This window comes from Phascolarctos cinereus, unplaced genomic scaffold (assembly GCF_003287225.1).
Source record: "Phascolarctos cinereus isolate Bilbo 61053 unplaced genomic scaffold, phaCin_HiC Scaffold_2;HRSCAF=192, whole genome shotgun sequence".
NCBI classification, from domain to species: Eukaryota; Metazoa; Chordata; class Mammalia; order Diprotodontia; family Phascolarctidae; genus Phascolarctos; species Phascolarctos cinereus.
In genome coordinates, this window is record NW_027555625.1 from 140,859,994 (window position 1) to 140,883,901 (window position 23,908).

Consider the following 23,908-nt stretch of genomic DNA (forward strand, 5'->3'; position numbering starts at 1 on the left):
GCAGGCTCCCAGCACCCCCCACCCCTAAGGCCAAGTTGGTGGTGGGGAAAGGGAAGGTACAAGGAGAAGTGAAATCTTAAATATCCACTTTCCTACCCCATAGGGGCAGGAGGTTAATTAGCAGAGGTCAAGGTCCTGGAGCTGAGTGCTGAGGTGTGTATACTGGGGGTGTGTGGTCCCACTGTGGCTCATTGGAGAGTGCATTTAACCTTACCATCCGAGGGTCCTGCCCTAGGAAGATCCAGATGGCCAGGCCACAGGGCCATTTATGTCATAGGAAGTCCTGGAACAGGGTTGCCTGGGGACAAGGAGCCACCCAGAACACAGTGATAGCTGGGCTTTCTGATCCAGGATCCAGATCTCTGCAAAGGCATTTGGGGTGGAGGGTGGGGGATGAGAGGATGGTGTAGAGTGATGGAAGAATTCTCAGGGCAGGGGCAGGTAGGTGGTGAACTGGACAAAGTATGGGTCTTGGAGTCAGGAGGGCCTGAGTTCAAATATAGCCTTAAACACTTACTAGCTGTGTGACCCTGGGCAAGTCACTTAACCCCCAATTGCTACACACAAAAAAATAAAACAAAACAAGAATTCTCAGGGCTGGGTGAATCTGGGCCCTGACACCTGGGGGTCACTTGTTCTTATAGGGAAAATGGCCTCCTTCTAATGACTTATACCAATCTCTCCAATTCACTGAAGCTGCTGCCCTGGCAGGCTTCCTGGTGGAGGTGGACCACTGCAGAGACAGAAGGTCCCTAAGACAGAAAAAGGAGCCAGGTCATTTTCCCTACTCATCAATGTCCATGTCTGCCTTCAGTTCTAAGCCAGAATCCTTTATTGACCTCAGTTCAACAATTCAAGAAACATTTGATAAACGCTTTCTAAGTACAAGGTGTTGTGCTGATTGGTGGGGGACACAGAGCATTTGTTTATTTGGATGGTTGGTTGGTTTGGTTTTTTAAATGGCATAGTCTGAGTTCTCAGGAGTTTACAGCCTGGTAAGAGAGGATGAGACCTATACATGCAACTCATGATATAAATAAATAGGAGAGGCCCAGATAGTGGCTCCCGGAATATTCTTCCTAATCTCCGTACTCAGTATGTTACTCCTACTCAAAAAACCTTCAGCAGCTCCCCACTGTCTACTAAATAAAGTATAAAGTTCCGATCCTGGAATTCTAGGGCTTCTTTGGGCTCCAATCTGCCTTTCTCTCCAACACCCTTAATTCTTTACTCTACTCTATGGTCAGACTGGAAGCCTCTTTAGTCCTCATTCCTATTCTGTCTTCTCCAGCCTTGCCCATTAGAATAGAAGCTTATTGCCAGTGGGGATTTTTTCATTCTTTGTACTTGTATCCCCATGGCCTCAAATAGTATCTGGCATTTAGGAGGTGTTTAATAACCTCTTGTTGATTGATTGATTTGCTCATACGATACCTTGCGTCTGGAATGGATTTCCTACTTTTCTAATTTCAGTCAGTTAACTGACTCCACCTCAGCCTCAATAGCCAACTTGGGTGCCTCTTCCAGGAAGCCTTCCCTGATCTCTCCCTCTTCATTAATTTCCTCTCCCCCCTATCAAGTAAAAGTGGTTGCTTAGATTTTCTTTGTGTAGACTTCTCCATTGCCCTTTATTCTTTGTGCTCATATCTTCTGCATCTATCTAATTGTAAATGCCTTGAGAGCCGGGCTTGCATTGTAACTATCTTGGTTATCACAGTGCCTGGTACATACTAGGTGACAAATGTTAATCATGTTTGTTGAATAAAAGAGAAATTTGAGAAGAACAAGATTGCTTGTAGAACTTACACTTTATGTCATTATATTTCAGTCCCTTCCCCTCTATACTTTCTGGGAAGAGGGTGGAAAGTGGGACAGGTAGAGCATAGTTGGTAAAGGACAAAATCAGGGTCCATGTCTCCCCAAAGGAGTTTGTGTCCCCTTTCTTTGAATAAATGGATATTTCCTGAGCATCTACTATGAGCAGGTCTGATGGAATCACAAGTTCTGGCAGTTACCAAAAATGTGTAACATGGAGTTTCCTGACATCATAGAGCTTAGTCTAGAAGGGATACGAGGCATACGTGTATAAAATATAATTACTAATATATGTAGCCTGTAAGCTACCTGTCAGATGTACAAAAATAAGTGGTACCTGTCAGATGACAGAAAGATTAGAGTGGGCTGGGGGAATATGTGACCTTTGTGAAGTCACTGAATTTCTCTGGTTTCCTTATCTGTAAAATGAAGGGGTTGGAATAAATTATTTCTAAGGTCCTTTCCACCTTTAAATGTGGGGAGGGGGAGAGGAAGAGGAAGCATTTATTAAGCATTTTATGAATATTATCTCATTTGCCTGTTTCTATTATTTCCTTTCTCTGTGGCTCTTCCACTGCAGTGGAGTCTAGACTTAGGTCCCCAAGCTCCAGTGATATGGGTCTGGTGGTGAGAGAAATGGGCACTTGAAGCAACTGCTTGCTTCAGAGAAAGCTGAGGGGACAGCCCCCAGGCCATAGAGATGGTCTGGTTATAGGGGATAGCCATCCTTAGGACAATGACTAACCAAGCTGCAGGTCAGACTGGGCATCCTCTTTTTTTTTTTTTAGGATAGGCAATGGGGTTAAGTGACTTGCCCAGGGTCACACAGCTAAAGTGTTATGTGTCTGAGGTCAAATTTGAACTCAGGTCCTCCTGAATCCAGGGCTGGTGCTCTATCCACTGCACCACCTAGCTGCCCCAGGGCATCCTCTTCTTATCCACCTATGTGGTCATTTCTAATCCCATCTCTCTACCCACCCTCACCAAAAAAAAAAATCATCCAGATTTTCCTTTCTCGTACTGGTTTCAACAGTCACCCAGGCTCCCATGTTGGCAAAAACTTTGACTCTTCCCTCTCCTTTACCTCTCATATCAAATCAGGAACCATGTTTTGCCAATTCTGCCCCCATGATATGTCTTACATCTGTTCACTTGTCTCTATTCCTATTGCTATCAACTCGGGACAGGTCATCACTACCACTGACCTGACCACCTTCACTCCCTTTGCCTTCCAGATCCATGTTGTCAGAGTAATCTTTCCTCTTTATAGAGCCGGTTGTGACATTTCTCTGCTCAAAACCCTTCATGGACTTCCCATTGCCCATAGAAAAGAACACTGGATTTGTCAGAGGACCTGGATTCACATTCTGGCTCTGCTATGTGTGTCTGGAGATTCTGTGAATCCATTTCTGAATTCCTCTGACCATATGTGATCTCTCCCACTTCTGAACACCCAAATCATTTTGTACTATGCTCCCATTGTGTATTCAATTGTGTTCGACTCTTATATATGTGTATATACATACACACACACACACACATATATTTCCTCTACTGGATTTTAAGCCCCATGAGGTCAGGAACCAAGTCTTAACTAAACTTTTTTATCTTCCCCAATGCCCAGCAAAGCATTGTGCACATTTTGTTGTTCAGTCATTTTCAGTTGTGTCCAACTCCTTGTGACCCCATTTGGGGTTTTCTTGGCAAAGATACTAGAACGGTTTGCCATTTCCTTCTCCAGCTCATTTTGCAGGTGAAGAAACTGAGGCAAACAGGGTTAAATGACTTGCCCAGGGTCACACAGCTGGTAAGTGTCTGAGGCCAGATTTGATCCCAGGAAGATGAGTTTTCCTGACACAAGGTCCAGTACTCTATCCTCTGTGCCACCTGTCAGTTCTACACATAATACGTACGTAATAAACATTTGTTGAATTGAACTCATGACTAGTCAACATGGCCAATGTCTACCATCCAGGGAGTATAGGATGTTAGTAGTACTCAAACCATCCATAACTCCATCTAGGAGTTCTGTCTACCATCGTAAACCTAGATGTGCTCAGGTGGTATTATACTCTCTGTTCCCTCCCCCTCCCCCCACTTGTCTTGCTTTTCTTTCATTCCTCCCCCTGCCCCACCCCCTCCTCCATCTCTGTTGTCTCTCTTCCCCAAGGGCCAAGAACTGTTTGGATATACCCAATGCCTAGTTACCTTTTCTGTCTGGTTCTTTCTTCCAGTGCCATACCATACTCTAACAAAGGCCAAAGTCCTGACCTTGAAATGGGTGGAGGGGGTGGTGGTAGCAATGTGCCTCTGCCTCCTAGAGACAGAACTTGCATCCCAGTTCAACCCTGCACCCTCCTCCCCCTTTGTACATAGCTTAAACAAGCTTGCAGTCTCCGAGAGTTGACAGCCCTATCGATAAGATGGAAACATCCTTGTGACTAGGTTGTCTTGGGGATAATCAGATCCTATTCCCCCCACCCCCAACTGCTGTTGCCATCAAGACAGCTTTGAGAGAGATCCCCTAAATGGGATCCATGGCATTTTTGCTCCCTTGGGAGGATTCTGGGACAGTTGAAGGATGGTTAGGAGTTCATAGATTAAGAGCTGGATAGAAGGTCATCTAATTGAGTCCAATACCTTCATTTTTTGGTGTTGTTTTTAGTATATTTTATTAATATCTTTTGTTTTATACATCTATATTTCCCCCTGTATGTCGCTCTCTTCCTTCCCCATCCCTTATAACAAAGAATTTTTAAAATGAGAAAAAAGAGGGAAAGAATAAGCAAAAAAAAAAAATGAAGATATCAAAAAAGTCTGAGGTGAGATGTGATGTTCAACACCTGCAGAGCATCCTTTGTTCAAAAGAGCAGGGCGAGGTATTCTCCTATGTATCTTTTGGGGGCCAAACTTGTTCATTCTAATTTTGCAACATTGTTTTAGTTGTTTTGTGGTTATTATTCTTCCGTTTATGTTGTTGAAGTCATTGTGTATATTGGTTTCTTGGCTTACTTCTCTTTGCATTATTTCATCCATCTTTCTACGATCCTCTGTACTCACCATATTCATTGTTTCTTAGACGCTAGAGCACAGTAATCTTCCATTACAGTCATATACCACAATTTGTTTATGCTTCCCAGCTGATGGGCATCTACTTTATTTCTAGTTCTTTGCTACCACAAAAAGGGCTGCTATAAATATTTTGGTGTCTATGGGACATTTCTTTTTATCAGTGACCTTCTTGGGATATAAACCATCAGTGTAATCTCTCAAAGTGTATGGACTTGTGAATCACTTTATTTACATAATTCACAATTGCTTTCCAGGATGGTAGTTTTTCCACAAGCCTTCCAACATTAGCTATTTCCAACTTTTTTCATCTTTGTCATATTTGCTAATTCTCTGCCACACACATCCCGCTCATTTTAGAGATTAGGAAACTGAGATCCACCAAGGTTAAGGCCCTTGTCTAACATTACATAGGTAGTAAGTGGCAGAGGCACAATTAAAACCCAGATCTTCAGGCACCAAATCTAACGTCCTTTCCACTGAACCATACTGCCTTCCCTGTTTCATATTTTGTTTGTAGTCTGATTATTTTCTTTTTCCCTGACTCTTTCCCCAAGTAGATTTTAGGAAAGCAGTAGGATGGAGTCTTGCCTCCATGCCTCACATTTCTTAGAGGTTCCAAAGCCTGGTTTCATTGGCTGGAATGATGCAGGAAACTGGGGGCAATGGGGAAGGGGAAGGTCTGAGTCTAAGAGGATGGAATGCTAGCTAAGCATTCTATCTCTATGTCTGCCCCTCCCTAGAAGCTGTATCTTAGACGTTGGCATGGGAACATCCTACATACAGACTCTGGGGAAAGATCTCAAGGAGAAAATGAGCAAAAGAGAAAGGATAGCAGGAGAGGTTTTGAGACAGCTGATTCCCTCCCTAGAGAAGCAATATATGCCTCTCATCTTTTGCACCTCACCTCAGCTGTCTGGCAACTCTCCTGCCACACTTGGCTCCTTGGAGGGCCTGAGTGGAAATAGAGGTATCACCCAAGGAAGGTGACTGTATAGCCTTGATGGTCAGGAACGTAACTTTCCTCTCTCCATCCTTACCCCCTGAGGTTTCTCAAAGTCTATAATACCATTATAAACTCATGGCATGTTAGATCTAGAATAGAGTCTATAGAACAGCAGTCCAACAGATTTGGACTCAGTTTACATATGGAGAAACCAAGGTTCAGAGTGAAGAAATGACCAGAATCTAGCTCTCCCTATGGACAATCTAGTGCTTATGTGGTTTTCATGCCTTTTCCATTATGTCCACTTTAATTAGTTAATCAAGGCATGTTTGGTCCCCAGGAAATTATGGAGGGAGGTGGTTTACTGGGCCCTCCAGGCTTTACTCCCAGACACATTAAATGACTCACCTCCCACCCACTCACTACTCACTCCTTTGTTCAGTTCTTTTTCTTTGAGGCCCCAAGGGAGAAAGAAAAGCTGGAGGACTGCCTCTAGATCTGATGTAGAAAGAGATGGACACAGTTGATGTCTGCCCAGTAGCTTTGGGGCCAGGAGCAGGAATGCTAGGTGGGGAGGGGTCGTGAAGCCCATCATCCTAAAACTGAGTAACCCAAAATGGTACCTCCAGGTCCAGCCCTCTAGCCCCTACCAGGGATAGGAAGCTGGCGATAGGGGAGAGAGAACAAGTTTGTCCCCTTACAGGCGGTCCCAAGGAAGGCCAGCCCTTTCCTAGAAAGAACATCCTTGCCCTATTTCCACACTCCTAGTCTCATCCCCAATCCTAGGTTTTAAATACCTGACTTGAAATACCTGTGACTTCTCATCAGTCTCTTGTGACACAAAGGAGAAGGCATTCCTTTGGATGAACCAGAATTTGCTGGGGCAGTTCCACTCCTCTCCCCCACCCCAATCAGTCAGTTAATCAACAAGCATTTATTAAACTCCTCCTAAGTGCTGGACAGGCTGCTAGGTGCTGGAAACACAAAGACAAGGGAGCAGTCCCTCTTCTCAAGAATCTTACATTGGGGGGGGGAGAGATGACAATTTATAGATACATTAGCATAAGGGATAGGTAGCTCAACGGATAGAGCTTGGGGCCTGGAGTCATGAAGATCTGAGTTCAGATTTGGCCCCTGCCACTCACTAGCTGTGTGACACTAGGCAAGTCACTTAACCTCTCTTGGCCTAAATTACTGGAGAAGGAAATGGCAAACCACTCCAGTATCTTTGCCAAGAAAACCTCATATGGGGTCACTAAGAGTCAGACACAACCGAACAACAACAGTTAGACTTCTAATTTCCCTGATATAGAGAACTCCTGGGGGGGAAAAACTTCCTTTATAACACAGGTTGGCATCTTCTCTGCAAATTATCATCTTAAAGAGGTGCCTGAAACATTGAGAGGTTGCAACCTGCCCAGGGCCATTCTACCAGTAGGTGTCAGAGGTAGGTCTTGAACCGAAATCCTCCTGGCTTCAACGTTGGCTCTCCATCATCTATGCCATGTTATTTATTTATTTTTTTTTAAAAAAGGAATTTGGGGGGAGGGGGAGAGGGTACTAGTAGCTAAGGAAATCAAGAAAGGAGATGGTTCATGTAGGAGACACTGGAACTGAGTTTAGAAGGAAATAAAGAATTCTAAAAAGACAGAAGTAAAGAATAAAGTGTTTTCCAGCCATAGGGGTACAGTCAGTGCAAAGGTACAGATGATGGGCTTCATGGGTTTAGAGCTAAGCTAGAATATCATGTGTGATGAAATGCAAGAAGATGAAATGCTCACCTGGCTGACTTATAGAGGCTGGACGGGTAGCAAAGTGTAAAGAGTCTGGCCAGGTGAGTTGGGACCCAATTGTGAAGGGCTTTAAAAGCCAGGAGTTTGTCTGTATTTGGTACTAAAAGTCATCGGAGTTAATTAAATAGAAGAGAGACATGATCAGACCCAGGTTTTGGGAAAATCACTTTAGCAGTTGTCTGTAGGATGGATTGTAGGAAGAGAGTGTGTACACAGGTGGGTGTGTTTTTGAGATTGGAGTATATGTTTTAGACACTGAAATGATCAAGTGTTTGAATGAGCTCAGGTGTTTTCGTGGACAAGATGAAATATTTATATAAGCATGTTTCCAATATGTTTGAAGATGTGGTCAATAATGAATCCATACATATATATGCTGGGATGGATGCTTACTTATATTTGCTTGTATATGAAATCTCGTGTGTGTGTGTGTGTGTGTGTGTGTGTGTGGTCCAAAAGAAATGCCCACATTTTGGCATCACTGGGACTTGTGTATGCCTGTGTTATAACCCTGAATGTGCATCCTCAGGCACACTAAAAACTCCGCTGGCACGAAGTCTGTGCTTAGTGAGGGGATTACCAGAGACACCAGAAAGAAGGTCTAAGCCTCACTTTGCAGCTTCTAGGACCCCCAGGCTCCAAAGCTTCAGCCTTCCTTCCCTTTTCCCTGCAGCTCAGCCAGTACTTTGCTCTAAATACTGATTACCCCAGACTAGTTTACAAGCAGAAAATAAAAACAAAAACTTTTGATCCCAAGTTGAAAACAACCGACCCTGACCCCAGAACTTCCTTCCGGACTGAGGAGGGAAGGCATTAGTTCTGGAGAAGTTAGCTTTTCAAGCCTTTGGCTGGGAAGGAATTCCCTAATGGGTGTGATTTTCCTGGTTCCTCCACAGAAACTCCTCCTCCTCTCCATCCCGGGGCTCTCCCACATCTCCAACTCTCCCTTTTACTTCTTTCTTCCCTCCCTCCCCCCAAGTCTATTCCCACACATTCTTCGGCCATGACATCCCATTCCATCCCATGGGGCTTCCTGATCTAGGCCTGACTTGCTCTGAGATTCTCCGAGTAAATTAGTAAGGCCCATCAACATACAATTCCCTTGCAGGCTCTGACCTGTTCCACCTTCCTAAACTACCTCCCTGCCCACAAATTCAATTGTCCCCCAGGTAGGGCTTCCCTATTCAGATTCCTTATACCAGTCAGTGGCCCAAATGCTTAGAATTTAGGGTTCCAGATTAGAATCATTTCAGCCTTCCCCAGGGCTCATCTCAGCTGGGAGCTGATTAAGCAAGTTTGGCAGGGAGGGACCATAAAGGGACCATACACTTTTGCAACTCCCTTCTCAAATGTGCACTTGTGTGTTTAAGGAGATAAACAGATGATTGAGTGCTTTGGAAAGCATAAAGTTCTGTACAAATGTTTGGGATTATTATTACTGTTGCATGTGCAAATATGTTTACGTGTTTGCAGGTAGGTGCCTGCGAAGCTACCTGGACAAATGAATATTTATACATGTGTCTACACAGCAGTGTGCAAGTGAGAGTGTATACTTGAGGGATCGTGGGATTGAGAGTTGGAAAGAGGTCAGCTTAGACATCATCTAGCTAAATCCCTCCATTTTGTAGATGAGGAAAGAAAAGGTCAGAAGCGTTAAATGCCTTGCCTAAGACCAGACAATGGAGCCATCATTACTCCCAATGCTCTTTCCACAGCATCCTCCTCTATCTCTGGAATAGGATCCACTGTTCTCAGCCCCAGCTCACTCTCCTCTCCTCATCCATGGCCTGGGAGAGTCGAATACGATTTTTAGAAGGGATGAATTGTGGCTTCTGTATCTGAGGATGATGAGCTAGTCATTTTGACGGGGCTAGATAGAAAAGTCTAGGACTCAGTGAGACAACAGGGCAGTTAGGTGGCTCAGTGGATAGAGTGATGGGCCTAAAGTCGGGAAGACTCATCTTCCTGCTTTCAAATCTAGCCTCAGACACTTACTAGCTGTGTGACCCTGGGCAAGTCACTTCACCCTGTTTGCCTCAGTTGCCTCATCTGTAAAATGAGCTGGAAAAGGAAATGGCAGTATCTGCCAAGGCAGAATCTTTATCACAGAGTCAGACACAACTGAACAATACAATATTTGAGGGAACATGAGTGTTTGTGTGAGTATGAACTTGTGGTCTAAGAGGATGTGTTTATAGGGAGGTCCCATGGCCTAATGGAAATAGTATTGGACTTAGAATCAGAAGACCTGGGTTCAGATTCTTTCTCTGCCACTTATTAGCTGTGTGGCTATGATTATGTCAGTAGCCAAGGTCAGGAAGATCTGAGTTCAAATCCAGTCTCAGACACTTCCTAGCTATGCGACCCTAGGCAAATCACTTAACCTCAGTTTCTACAAGTACAAAATGAGGATAATAATAGTACCTACCCCCCAGGGTTGTTATGAGAATCAAATGAAATAATATTTGTGAAGTGCTTAGCACAGTGCCTGACACATAGCAGGTGCTAAATAAATTCTTATTCCTCTTAGGTGTTTTTATAAATCCCACCATCTACAGGAAACCTTCCCCAGGCCCCCCTTAATTCTAGTTCCTTCCTTCTGTTGATTATCCCCAATTTATCATATATATATATATATATATATATATATATATATATATACACACACACACACACGTGTGCAAATACACATATACATATATGTATATATACATGTACATCTTCTTTGTACATAGCTGTTCGCATGTTATCTCCCTCATTAGGCTATGAGTTCCTTGAGATCTGGGATTGTCTTATGTCTTTCTGTGTGTCTCCGGTGGTTAGCAGTACCTGGCACATAACTGCTTAATAAATGTGTATTGACCCAGGATTTATATCTTGTGTCAGTGCATTCTTCTTAATGCACCTGCCTAACTATGGTTTTGAGTGTGTGTGCATGCAGTAGTAGCCCCACATCTAGATTGTCAGCATGATATAGTGGGAAGAATTTCTTTGTTTCTTTAAGACTGTTAGGGAGCACAGGTGGACCTCTATGTACCTGCGTGTGTTTGAGTAAACGAATGTGTTTCCACAGAGCAAGCCATTTGGGGCAGAGAAATCTGTGTCAAGACCCAAGGTTAAAACAATTTGTGTAATTCAGACAGCCAAGCCCCAGCTGAACTGTGGGATGGGAAGCAGATGTCTCCATGGGCGGAGCTGCTGGGAAAGGGCTTCCAGCTCCTAGCTCCACCTCCCCATCCAGCCTCACTACAGCAACCCCCCCCCCAACTTCCAACTCACTCCTATTTCCCTGAGACATTTCTCTTTCCAGTCTCTGCTTCCTTCTTTGCCTCCCCAGAAGGAAATGGACTCAGGCTAGATGCTCAGGCAATTCACCTGAACCTTTCTCAAGACCTTAGTTTCTTCATCTGTAAAATGGCCATAACTATATTTGTAGTGCCCACCTCATGAGGTTGTTGTGAGGAATAAGTTGTATAAACCTTTTAGCACTATCCAAGTAAGAGCTATTGTTATTATAGACTCAGGCTCCAGTCTCTTTTGCTCTCCTCCCCCTACCTCCCTGCTGTTCTGTGTGAATGTTTTCCTAATGATTAGAGAGGTTCCCCCTCAAAACCAGGCAGCTAGACTTTGCTCTTGCAGGGCTGCTCATTGAGAGAAAAGCCTTTCAAAGCTCCCTGGAGAACCCAGTACCCACTTTCTTCTCTTCTCTCACTGTTTTTTTCTCTCTGCCGTGGATACTTAACAACCCTGTGGGAATGAGATTTGGAGAAAGGGAGGGTTGGGGACCAGGAGGAGGGTGGGGACCTGGAGGAGAATGGGGACCAGAAGTACAGTCCCCAGTCGAAAAGAGGCCAGAAAAGCTTTGTTTTGAGCTCACCTGGTGGGCTACCTCAGGCCCTCTGCTGCCTGTTTCCCCCAGTGAGGGAAGGGAGTAGGCAGTCAGAGACCCTGCCAGCTGTGGGGAGGACAACCAACTGACTTTTCCTCATGCCTCTCTCTAGCTGCATTTCTTGGGGACATTGCTCTGGATGAAGAGGACTTGAAGAGCTTCCAGGTGGAACAGATTGTGGAACTCAGGCAGCGGGCCATCCACAGGGCGACTGGCAAAGCCTCAGGTATCACCAGTGCTGGGCCATCGTGCTCCTAGGGGACTGTGAGCTCATCAAGGCAGGGTGGAGACTGCCTTCCCAGCGGCCTCCAAAGCCTCAAGCCTTTCCTGTTCCACAGACAGAGGCCACATGGAGGCCAGGGCACAGCCCTGATGCCCATCCCTCTTCTTTTAGGTCAGCCTAGTCCGTGAGAAGGCACACAGGGTGGAGAAGTATTATGGGTCGTCTGGGCTGTACTGGGTTCAGGGACCCAGAATTCACTCTTATTCCTTGATCTGGAGGAATCTGATCTACCTGCTAGGCCCACCCAAGTCCCTTACTCACCTTCAGCTTTCTGCTGAAGGCTTTCTTTATGCCCTGGAAGGAGATTGCAGGTGATATGGACAAGAACTGGGACAAAGCTAACCCTCTGGGAGTACATCCCCCAAGGGACAGGGGGTACAGCTTCAGCCCCTAGCACTCATCAATGCCTGTGTCCACAGCAAATGAAGTGCCCTCCTTTCCTTCTCCACTGAGACATCACAGGCAGATGCTTTGAATCTGGGAGCTGGAGGCAGGTTAGCCTTCACAGGAGGGTCAGAAAGTGGAGTCAGGTGGGGACAATGAGTACCTCTCTACTCCTCCCCACCTTAGACCTTAGGTTTCCTATTGAAATAGTACCTTGAGAATGTATATGTATAGCCTATATCAGATTGCATGCTGTCTAGGGGAGGGAGGGGGAGAAAAATTTTAAACTCAAAAGCTTATGGAAGTGATTGTTGATCATTCAAAATAAATTAATAAAAAAATTTTAAAAAAAGAAATAGTACCTTGAGAACCCTAGGTCAAGCTCTGTCTAGCCCCCCCACTGCTCCAAACTGGGAGTGGGCACTACATCCCTTTCCAGAGATGGCACCTGAGGAACGGTCTTGTTCCTACATAGTGTCTGTTGACAAGAGCTCTAAGGACTCTGACTTGTAACCCACACTGAACAAACTCCGATGGGGTCAGTCTAGTAAAGAGAGGGGTTGGACCATCCCAGAAAGCTATCGTTCTGAGGTCAGAGGACTTGGACTTGAATTCTACCTCTGATACTTATTACCTGTGTGATCTCGAGCAAGCAACTTAACTTCCCCTGGCCTCACTTTCTTCATCTGTAAAATGAGGGAAATGCACTACATGGCTTCTGAGGTCCCTCCCAGCTCTAAATCTACCATCCTATGATTTTATGTGAAATTCAAATAAGGCTATCTATAGAAATGTGTATAAGGCCTTCAAAGAGCTTATTATCCAGAACCCATCGAAGGAATAAGGGAATAGTTAGCCTTGAGCATGGAAGCCTCAGAGGGGCCCCAAGAGCTGTCTCTGGATATTTGAAGGGCCATCATAGGGAAGACAGATGAGAATAGTTACCCTTGGCCCTACAGAAGAGGACTAGAGCAATGAGGAAGAAGTAGAAAGAAAGATTTAGGTTGGATGTTGGGGAAAACTTCCTAATAATTGTTTATCCTTCATTCTGGAAGTGGACCAAGGACCAGAAGGGGATATCTTGACTTGTAGGTGAATTGGATTTAAGTGAGGTAGAGCTGTGAAAAGTCATCAGCCTCACACTCTATCCTCTAGAGTCGTCGGCACCTAGTGGCAAGACATGGGTCAAGACAACTGGCGGTGGCCCCTTCCTAACAATTGGAGCTATCCAAAAATAGAATGGGCTGCCTTTAGGTGAGCAGGTCTTTAAGCAGAGGCTGGATGGCCCCTTACCAGGGATTTTGTAGAGGAGACTGCTTATTCAGGACTCACTGGGACTTCTGACTTCTGAGGTCCTCAAGCTCTGAGATTCTGTGGCCTGGGCAAGGCAGCTTGATATAGTTGGAAGCTTGTGGGTCAAGGGAGATCCCCTATGTAAAGGGCAGTATATAAATAGTAGCCATGTACAGCAAGTATACAGAACTTTGTAATTCCAAAAGGCCCATAATTGTCAGCCATTACATTATCCAATATGTGGATGCAGTTTGTAAAACAGTCACATCCTTTACAGATGTTAAATTGTTAAAAGAAGACAAACATCGTCAGATGGCTTCAGGTCCCTCATGCATCTCAGGAAAAAGTGAATAAGCTTTCTCCCACCTAGAACTCCATTCCTCTTCCTTCTTCTTTTCAGGAAATAATTCCACGCTCACCAACCAGTTTGCCCGGGGACAGCCTCAGAGGAAGACCCGGGAGAAGCTGGGGGGCCGGAGCCGGGGCAGGTCCCGTAGCAGGAGAGCAGCAACATCCCGGCCAGAACGGGTGTGGGCTGATGGCATCATTCCCTTTGTCATTGGAGGGAACTTCACTGGTGAGTGGAAGGGTCAGAGCTGGAGGATCAGTGAGAGTGGGGGTGGGGTGGGTGAGCAAGGTCAGGTGAACTGACTTATTTAGGAAGTTGGCACCAGGAGGTTCCTGGAACTGAGTGCTGACCTTCAGTACTGAAACACAAAGAGGGAGATTATCTCCCTCTCTCTACTTATCAGCCCCTCTCCTTGTTGACTCCTCTCTCCCAGGTCACTGTACTCCTCAGAGTACATATAACCTCTTTCCCTTTGCAATAAATAGAGGTGGATGATAGAGACCGGGAACCAGGACATCTGGGCTTCCTTCTTGACCGTCTTTGGTCAATGCCACCCCTTCACTGCTCTGAGGCTCTTGTTTCCCAGCTGTAGAATGGGGAGAATAAGTTTGATCACTGTCATTCTCCTCACTTTCCCTGCACTCCCAGCCTCTGTTAATGCTGCATAGTAGTGAAGGAAGGAGATCTAATGGGCAAAGTGCTTTTAGCAGATCAGGAGAGAAGCTGGTAGCTGATGTCTGACTCCTGCTCAGCCCGACCAACCTCTTTTGTTATATAGGCAGCCAACGAGCCGTCTTCCGACAGGCCATGAGACACTGGGAGAAGCACACGTGTGTCACCTTTCTGGAGCGCACAGATGAGGACAGCTACATTGTATTCACCTACCGACCCTGCGGGTGAGTGGGGAACCCTAGGGCATAAACTTCCCTGGGGCACCACCCCTAATAGAAGCACTGTCCTGGACGTGGCCCTACTCATATGGACATCTCGCTGGGCACTGCCTGTTGACAGAGATGCTGCCAAAGGGTGTGGCTCTCCTCACCCTAAAGTGTCCATCTCTCTGGCCACTGGCCCTTGGGACAGACCTAGTTGGGTTTGTCCAGGCTCTTAGTCTTGGGTCCAGGTCCCTAAGGCCTATCTTCCACAGCTCCTGTCCTTCCCCTCAGCCTGGACTAGGAGTCTAGGCAGGTTCCTCCCCCTGAGTCAGCTGCACTCCCCCAGCTCGGGCCCTGCCCCCCTGAGCTGGCCCTGCCCCCCAGGTGCTGCTCTTATGTGGGTCGCCGGGGCGGGGGACCCCAGGCCATCTCCATTGGGAAGAACTGCGACAAGTTTGGCATCGTTGTCCATGAACTGGGCCATGTCATCGGCTTTTGGCATGAACACACACGACCTGACCGTGACAACCATGTGGCCATCGTGAGGGAGAATATCCAGCCAGGTAATCCCATCTACCTTTCCTCATTTAGCCTCGCTGGTCCTGTGGCTATGACCCTAGCATTCCAGTCTGATGCTTGGCACCTCTATATTACCAGACTTTTAGAGAAAAGATAGAGTGGTCAGTGGACTCCCGTAACTTCAGCCTCGTTCAGCTCTGTCTCTGGGAAGTCCACTCTAGGCTGTAGAGAACCAAGGAGCCTTTGGTCATCCTTAGTCCAAGTAGAATAGGCCAATTATAGAACCACTTTAGGCATGCCAATTTATCCTAAATCCTGGACTAAACAAGACCCTTAGATCACCCCAGAATCCAGCTAGTCTCTGGGGCAAAAAGGGGGGGGGGCAGGGGCCAGGAGAGCTATTTTCCCAGCCATTCATTTCTCTGCTGTCTCTCATCTCCTCACCCTTCTTCTTCCCCTGCCCTCTATGCTCTCCATCTCCCCTTCTCGCTTTCCCTCTCTGTCTTAGTCTCTCCCTGTTTTTCTCCATCTCGTCTCCCTCTCGATGTTTCCTTTTCACCACCAAGGCCCCATTCCTGTCCACTCCCCCTTGCCCTTTCCTTCCTTGCTCTCTCCCCATCCGCTCTTGGAGCTTCCTCTGAGACATCTGGGCAGAGCTAGCCTGTTAGCAGGAACCTCTGTCCTCCTCCTGACTGCCCACTACTGGAGACCCCAGCTGCATCAGCGCCTTATCCTTACCGAGAATCCTTCCCTTCCTGGTGTGCTAGCCCCAAGACAGGTGTTCCGACACTGTCTCGGTGCCCCAAAGCTGGGCAGTTCCCCTCTCCTTTCCCCCTCCTCCTGCCCCCCGCATCCTTTTCCCCATCTCCACAGGACAGGAGTATAACTTCCTGAAGATGGAACTCGAGGAAGTAGAATCTCTGGGGGAGACTTACGACTTTGACAGTATCATGCATTATGCTCGAAACACTTTCTCCAGGTAAGAAATAGAACCTAAGCCTCCAGTGGCTGTTCTCATTCTCACCTTGCTCATCACTCAGTAGCATGCTGTTTCTTCAGACTTGCCACAGGCCTTGATGGGACAGGTAGATGGTAGCGTATATAATCTTATATAAGTGACCTTAGCCACATCAAGCTAAGTGACCATATCCTCTAACCCCTTCATTTTACAGATTAAGAAACTGAGGCTCTGAGATGTTAAGAATTTGCCCAGCATTGTACAGCTAGTTAGGGTCTGAGGTGGGATTTGAATCCGAGTCTTCTGGACTTTAAGTCCTGGTCTCTAGTGACTACTCCATGCTGCACCTCCATAGCTACGACCAAAGGTCCTAAGTGTGTATCATCCACCCTTCCTCACTTGGTATCCTTTATGTAGCACGTGTGGCTCTGCAGTAGATCAGTCCTCCCTTTCTCAGAGTCTGCCACTATTGTTAGATTTGGAATGCCTGCTGGTACTACATTAAGTTCCAGAGAAGAGTCATAAGTCCAGCCTTTTAGAAGCTTGGGGAGGTGCTTTTGAGATCACCAGACCCCTTCAAGTCAGTGTCTCACTTCCTTTCTCCTGGGAAATAGGACCTGGCCTCTTGCAGCTCCTAACTCAGCCTGCTCTTTCTGTTTTCTTTCCTTGTCTTTTTCTCTGTTCTTGAGTTTGTCCTTCTACCCCTTGCCCTCACCCCACCCCCAGCCAAATCTCAATCTCTCTCTTTCTCTTTCAGTTCCACTCTCTCCCTCTTCCTGCCTTCTGGCTCTTTCTCAATCCAAGGCTGTTCCCAGACCCTTGAAGCCACATCAGAGACCAAAGAAAAGTGATGAGGTCATTACACCCCCCCACCCCCACAAACCCATATCCCATCCCACCCCACCCTACCTTCATGCTATGTTTCATCTGGCTGAATGTGAGTCAGGGACTCTGGGGAGGTAGAATCCTGCCCACTCTCTCATTCACCTCATGGAAATCTCCAGGATTTCAGCATTCCCCATTGAGAAGGGAAGGAAATATCTAAGGCCATCAGGCTCCCAAGATCTTTAGAGTTATTCCCAAGTACTGAGTTGGCTAGCAAACTTTAAACTATCTGGAGCAGCTAGTTACAGCAAGGTAAATTGCTAGGAATTGGGGAATCAGAAGAGGCATGAATCAACTTGAGAAGCGGGGTGAGAAGAGGTGGGGAGAGGACAGAGATAAGATAAAGGTTTGGAGGCTCAAAATCTACCAGTGTGTTTTAACAAGAATGTAGAATAAGTAGGGGAGATACCAGTAGGACCCTAGATAGCCTCATCCCATACCTTATTTTTGTCTCCCTCCCTAAATGTTGAGTTCCCTTGTGGCTTCTCCAGCCTCGTGGTGGGTCCAGCTGCCATGGGGTGGGGTTGCTGTCTATAGCATAGTAATGACAGGGTACTTTGTCTCCACCCTGTCCTGACCTTGCTGCAGAATGTCTGAACCCAGGCAGGGTTGTGACCTGTGGTGTAGACACTGAGCCTCTGTGGAGCTCCCCTCACTGGTGGTACTGTGTGCCCAACCCTCAGTGGGTCCCTGGTAAAGGTACTTCCCTTTCTTCCTCCCAACATTACCATTCTAATTTTGGTTTCCCTACCCAGGGGTATCTTTCTGGACACCATTGTTCCCAAGTACGATGTAAATGGAGTAAAGCCCCCTATTGGCCAGAGGACTCGGCTCAGTAAGGGGGACATTGCCCAGGCCCGAAAGCTCTACAAGTGCCCAGGTGAGAGGGAATACTTATAGTTAGGGATTAGAGCTAGTCTTTGCAGAGGAGTTGGAGGCATCCATCTGGGGGTTTGCTTGAGTAGTGTCATTGAGAGTCAAAGGCATGGCACAAAGGATAGAGTAGTTTCTTTAAATAATTTAACTATATTTAAATGAACAAATCTTTATTTTCTCTCCCCTTCCCCCAACTGAATAATAATATCAAAAAGTAAAAATAATATGTTTGTAACAAATATACATAGTCAAACAAAGCAAAATCCTCCATTGGCCATGTCCAAAAGTGTATATCTCATTCTGCATTTTGGGTCAATCCCCTCTCTGTCAAGAGTTGGGTAGCATGCTTCAACTTTGGTCTTCCGGGATTATGGTTTTTCTTGCATTAATCAGAGTGCAGTGAGCAGAGTTGTGAAAGATGATGGGGTAGGGTGGTACCATGCAAATCTTGGGGGAATAAGGGGGCTATTGGAGCCAAATGAAGAGTCTCCAAATTGTACAAGGTAGGAAGGATCAGGCATGATGGGGGCAAAACTGTGCTTTTCAGAGTCTGTGCAGGGGGTAGGGAAGAAGGAGAACTGTTGGGGGGGGGATGCAAAATAAAGCAGTATATTGAAGGACTGCCCAAGGAAGAGAGAAGGCTTGAAGGGAGTGGCCTAGAGGAGCAAGAGATAAGGTTGGATCTAGAGATAAGCACTTCTGGGTAAGACCTTGTGAAGGGATCAAAAGATAGAAATCTGAGAGTGGGAGGACTCATGGGAAGTAATTGTGGGATGGGATGGCAGACCACAGCCAAAGGCTGGCGTTGAGTATGTTCTAGGTATCAGATGATCTTTGGAAGGAGGATCCGTAGGATCCAGATGACTCCCTTGTCCCCTGCTCTCTGTTCCCCACCCTAACCCACCCCTAGCTGGGCTAGGAGTTGGGCCCACTGCAGGGGGAAGAGATTTAGACCAGAGTTTGACCTCAAATACAGGAACCCCTTGTTGCCATGATAATGCCCATGGTACGTCTGGTTGTCCTGGCAGCGAGAGGCAGGGAGAGGAGGAATGGGGTATGTGTGTGTATGTGTGTGAGTGGGAGGATGTATGTATGTATGTATGTATGTATGTGTATAGGGAGAGGAATTTAAAGGGACAGAGCTGTTCCCTAGAGATTCCTCCTTGCTTGCTGTTCCCATCCTTACCCCTGCCCTTCAAGGGATGCCAGGGATAAAGCTTGGTTTGAGGATGGGTGGGATGCAAGTTGGGAGGGCGGGGTCATTGTAACAAATGAGTGGTACTGGCATTTATTGTTTGTCCAACAGCCTGTGGAGAGACTCTTCAGGACAGCACTGGAAACTTCTCCTCTCCTGAATACCCCAATGGCTATTCTGCCCATATGCACTGTGTTTGGCGCATCTCTGTCACACCTGGAGAAAAGGTACTACCAAGTCTCTGACCTATTCGTGTCCCCCTCTCTACCCAGCACTGTCCTTACCCCATATCCCTAAAGGTATCACTTTACCCTGAAAGAGAATGTAGTGTTGAGGATAAGGGAATGAACCTCTCTACAGATTTTCATTCATTCATTCATTCAGTATTTAAGTACACTGTGGTAGGCGATGTCAGGGATATAGTGAACATATAATCTAGTTGGGGAGGCCAGATGTGCACACGGGCAGTGTGGTTTAGTAGAAAGAGCTCTGTATTGGACCTTACATCTAGTCCTCGCCAGGTGACCTTTTGCAAGTCACCTCTCTCTGAACTTCACATTTTTTGTGTGCAAATTGAGGGAGTTAGATTAAGTGATTCCTAATGTCCCTTCTGGCTCTAATAATCTATAATTTTGGGCAAGTCATTGAATTTCTCTGTGTCTGTTTCCTCAGGAATAAAATGAGGGAGTTGGGTTAGGTAACCTCTAAGGTCCTTTCCAGGACTAGACTAGATCTGTGATCCTTAGATTTTTGTCATAATCTTTGCGCCGCAGACAGCTGAGACACAAAGGGCTTGAGTTACCTTCTGTGGGTTTACTGTTCTTTCTGGGCTCAAACCCTAACAAAGAAACCTGGGAAATATATCTCCCAGGGACAATGATGACCATACTTGCAAGCACTCATTTCATTGTTCAAGTTACCAAGTAATAAGAATCCTTGCAACTCTACATGAGCCAGTGGCTCACCTCCCTACCACCCCCCTCCATTGCCCAATAGGTCCCAGGCTGGAACCCACTTCTGGTAGTCTTGCTTTTTGCTGTTCTATGTGTCACCACATTTCACAATCTTTCTTGAGATCAAGGGAGGTTGCTTTGACACCGTTGCCTTCCCCTGATGTGAGTCACTCTAGCTGTACCGTGCCTGGCTGAGAAAAGTCTGTGGTTCTTCCCAGACACACTGAGAAAAGACCTGGGAGTTCCCTCTTTTTAAAAACCATTCTTTAATTTTTCAATTAAATTTTATTTTTTCTTAATCATTATTTTTTAATCATTTTTAAAATTATAAGATAGAAACATGTACATTGTCATGCACAAAGTAGGCTGGATAATAGAAATTGTACATGAGACATGCAGCCTATTCCTTTTAACATACATTAAATTTAATGTGGTAGTACCAACATTGCCCTGCTCTTTTGTGTCTCCTCTGAATTCCCCTCTAGTCACCTCTGAGTATTTTTAAATGTTTCATTGAAACTCTTTTCTTTCCTCTTATCTCTTTTTTTGCATGATTATCATTATTCTCCACTTCCCTTCTCCTAACCTCCCTCCTCCCAGATAAAACCTTGTAACAGAAAAGCAAAACAAATTTATGTTGTAGTGGTTGTGTCTGGAAATATCTCACTTTGCACATACAGTACACCATCTGTCCAGCTAGAGGTGGGAAACATGATTTATCAGTCTTCTGGAATCAGGATTGGTCATTATGGTGACCAGAGTTCTTAAGTCTTTCACAGTTGTTTTCTTTTATAATCTTGGAGTCAATGAATATAAGTTGTTCTCTTGCTGATTTCACTGTACATCAGTTCATACAAGTCTTCATCAGTTTCTCTGAACCATTCCTTTACGTCATTTCTTATGGTTCAGTGATATTCCATTAGATTTATGTCTCATAATTTGTTCAGTTTTTCCTCAATGAATGGGTTTCCATTTTGTTTCCAGTTCTTTGCTACAACAAAAAGCGCTGATAATAAATATTTTTTGCAGACACATAGGTCCTTTCCCTCTGTCTTTGATCACTTTGGGGTACATGCCTAAAAGAGTGTCACTGGATTGAAGCATCTGCACAGTTAAGTGATTTTTTTGAGTAGAGTTCCAAGTTGCTTTCCAAAGTATTTGGACCAATTCATAGCAGCACCAATAGTGTATTAGGTATATTTGTCCTTCACCAGCCCCTCCCAAAATCATCACTTTATTTGTCATCTTTGTCAGTTGTATGAGTAGAACCTCAGAGTTGTTTCAATTTGCATTTTTCTTATTCTTAGTGATTTGGAACATTTTTTTTTTCTTCCATATGATCATGGACAGCTTGGATTTCTTCCCTTGAGAAGTGCCTATTCATATCCCTTGACTATATAATTCTTGGGGAGTGACTTTTGTTATTACATTATTTGTATCAATTCCTATATTTCTTAGATATTAGACCTTTATCAGATAAATTTGCTTTAAAATCTTTTCCTAGTTAACTATTTCCTTTCTACTTTGCTTTTGTTTGGGCAAAATCTTTTCAATTTTATGTAACCAAAATTGTTCATTTTATCTTTTGTGAGCTTCTCTCGCCTTTGTTTGGTCAAGAACTCTTCCCCTATTCATTGTTGTAACATATTTTTATTATATTTATTATTATTATATATAGTTTAAAATGTTGATCTAAATCTAATTTCTCCCAGAATGCTTTTCAGTTTTCACAGCAGTTTTTTGTTGAACAGCGAATCCTTACCCTAGTAGTCTGTATCCTTGGGTTTATTGATCACTATGTTACTATGTTCAATTGTTTCTGGACCTTTGTATTTAATCTATTTCACTGATCAATTTTCTTCTTTGCTTGTGCTTATGTGATTACAGATTGTCTTTCTATAACTATTATCAAATAATGCTAGTGACAATGAACATGTTTGCCTAACTCTTGATCATATTAAATGGCCTCTAGTGTTTGTTTCTCCATTATACGTGATGCTTTTTCTTGATTTTATATGAATACTGTTTACCATAGTAAAGAAATGTTGGGTTTGTGATATTTTAAAATGAAAAGGTGTTGTGTTTTGTCAAAAGCCTTTTCTGCATCTATTGGTATAATCATGTGATTTTAATTTTTTTTTATTAACATGGTCTATTATATTTATAGTTTTCTAAATATTGAGCTACTTCTGCATTCCTGTTACAAATCTAAATTGCTTTTAGTACGCAATCTTTTAAACATGTTGCTTTAGCCTCTTTGTGAATATTTGTATTTTATTCAATAATTTTGCATCAATATTTTTTCTAGATATTGATCTTTAGTTTTCATTCTCTGACTTCTCCCTCTATGATTTAGGTAGGTAGCAAGACCATATTTGTCTCCTAGAAGAAGTTTGATAGTGTACCATCTTTATTTTTGCAAGCATTTTATGTAAAACTGGAGTTAATTGTTCCTTGGCTGCTTGATAGAATTTACTTATAAATCCATCTGGTCTTGGTGTTTTTCCCCCCCTTTGGTAGTTCATTTATAGCTGATTCAGTTTCTTTTTCTGAGATTGGATTGTTTAAATTCTCTATTTCTTGTTCTGATAATCTGAGTATTTTATATTTTTTGTAAATATGTATCCATTTCATGTGTTATCATTTTCTGGATGAAATAGTTTCTAATATTTTCCTTTAGTTATTTTTCATTTGTGATTAATCCTTTTTCATTTTTTATATTAACAATTTGATTTTCCTCTATTTTATCAGATTAGCTAATGATTTACATATTTTTTAAAAGAGCTCCTACTTTTATTTATCATTTTAATAATTTCTTATTTTAAATTTTATTCATCTCCTTTGTACTTAGTTGAGATTTTTTAACTTGTTGTTTTCCTCAGTTGTATACCCAATTCATTGATTTGTTCTTTCTTTTATTAATGAAAGTGTTTAGGGATATTAATTTTCCCTTAAGGACTGCTTTGGCTGTATCCTGAAAGTTTTGATATGTTGTGTCATTGTTATAAATTTTCTATTGTTTCTATGAGCTGTTCTTTGACCCATCAGTCTTCCAGATTAAATTATTTAGTCTTCATCAAAGTTTTAATCCTTTCTTCAGAGATCCTTTATTGATTATAATTTTTATTTCATTATGAACAGTAAAGGATTTGTTTAATATTTTTGTTTTTCTGCATTTGTTTATGAGGTTTGCATGACTTAGAACAGCAATTTTTAACATGGAGTCTGTGAACTGGAAAAATATATTTCGATCATTTTATTTCAATATAATTGGTTTCCTTTGTTTTTCTATATTTATTTTGTAAATTTAAATTATTCTGAGAATGGGGCCATAGGCTTAATCAAACTTCCAGAGAGATCATGACACAAAATAGATTACGAACTCCTATCCTAGAATATGCGTAATTTTTGGACAATAATAAATCTAATTATTCTTTTTGGTTTCCATTCAGTAATCACCAGAGATTTATCAAAACTTACTTTTCTAAAACTCTATTCATCTCCTTATCTTCTCTTATTTATCTTTTGTTAGACTTGTCTAGGTCTGAAATGGGAGTTTCCATTTGATCAAACCAGTACTATCCCGTTTATCTAGTCTGCCACCCCATTATCAAAGTAATAGATCAGGGGTTCAATCAATCCACTAGTTGTTATGCTGTTTATTGTCACCTAGATATCACTTTGTCACCATCCATTTAAGAAACAATTCCAATACATCTAGGGGCACAGAAGGTCATGAGTGCCAAAACCACAGGTTTCAAATATTCTGTCCCACAAACTATATGACAGGAAAATTATTCTTTTGTCATATGTATCCTTATTCCTT

The 23,908-nt window shown here is 43.9% G+C and overlaps 1 protein-coding gene across 3 annotated transcripts in view; it reads left to right on the top strand.

Moving 5' to 3' along the window:
* The window catches only part of BMP1 (bone morphogenetic protein 1), a 59,002-nt gene that overhangs the window by 1,249 nt on the left and 33,845 nt on the right, over nt 1-23,908 (top strand). For all 3 annotated transcript variants that reach the window (XM_078149639.1, XM_078149638.1, XM_020975711.2), the window contains exons 2-8: nt 11,625-11,738; nt 13,873-14,049; nt 14,600-14,717; nt 15,081-15,259; nt 16,089-16,194; nt 17,814-17,938; nt 19,241-19,356. In XM_078149639.1, coding sequence (XP_078005765.1) covers nt 11,625-11,738; nt 13,873-14,049; nt 14,600-14,717; nt 15,081-15,259; nt 16,089-16,194; nt 17,814-17,938; nt 19,241-19,356 — 935 coding nt within the window. The remainder of the gene's footprint in view (nt 1-11,624; nt 11,739-13,872; nt 14,050-14,599; nt 14,718-15,080; nt 15,260-16,088; nt 16,195-17,813; nt 17,939-19,240; nt 19,357-23,908) is intronic.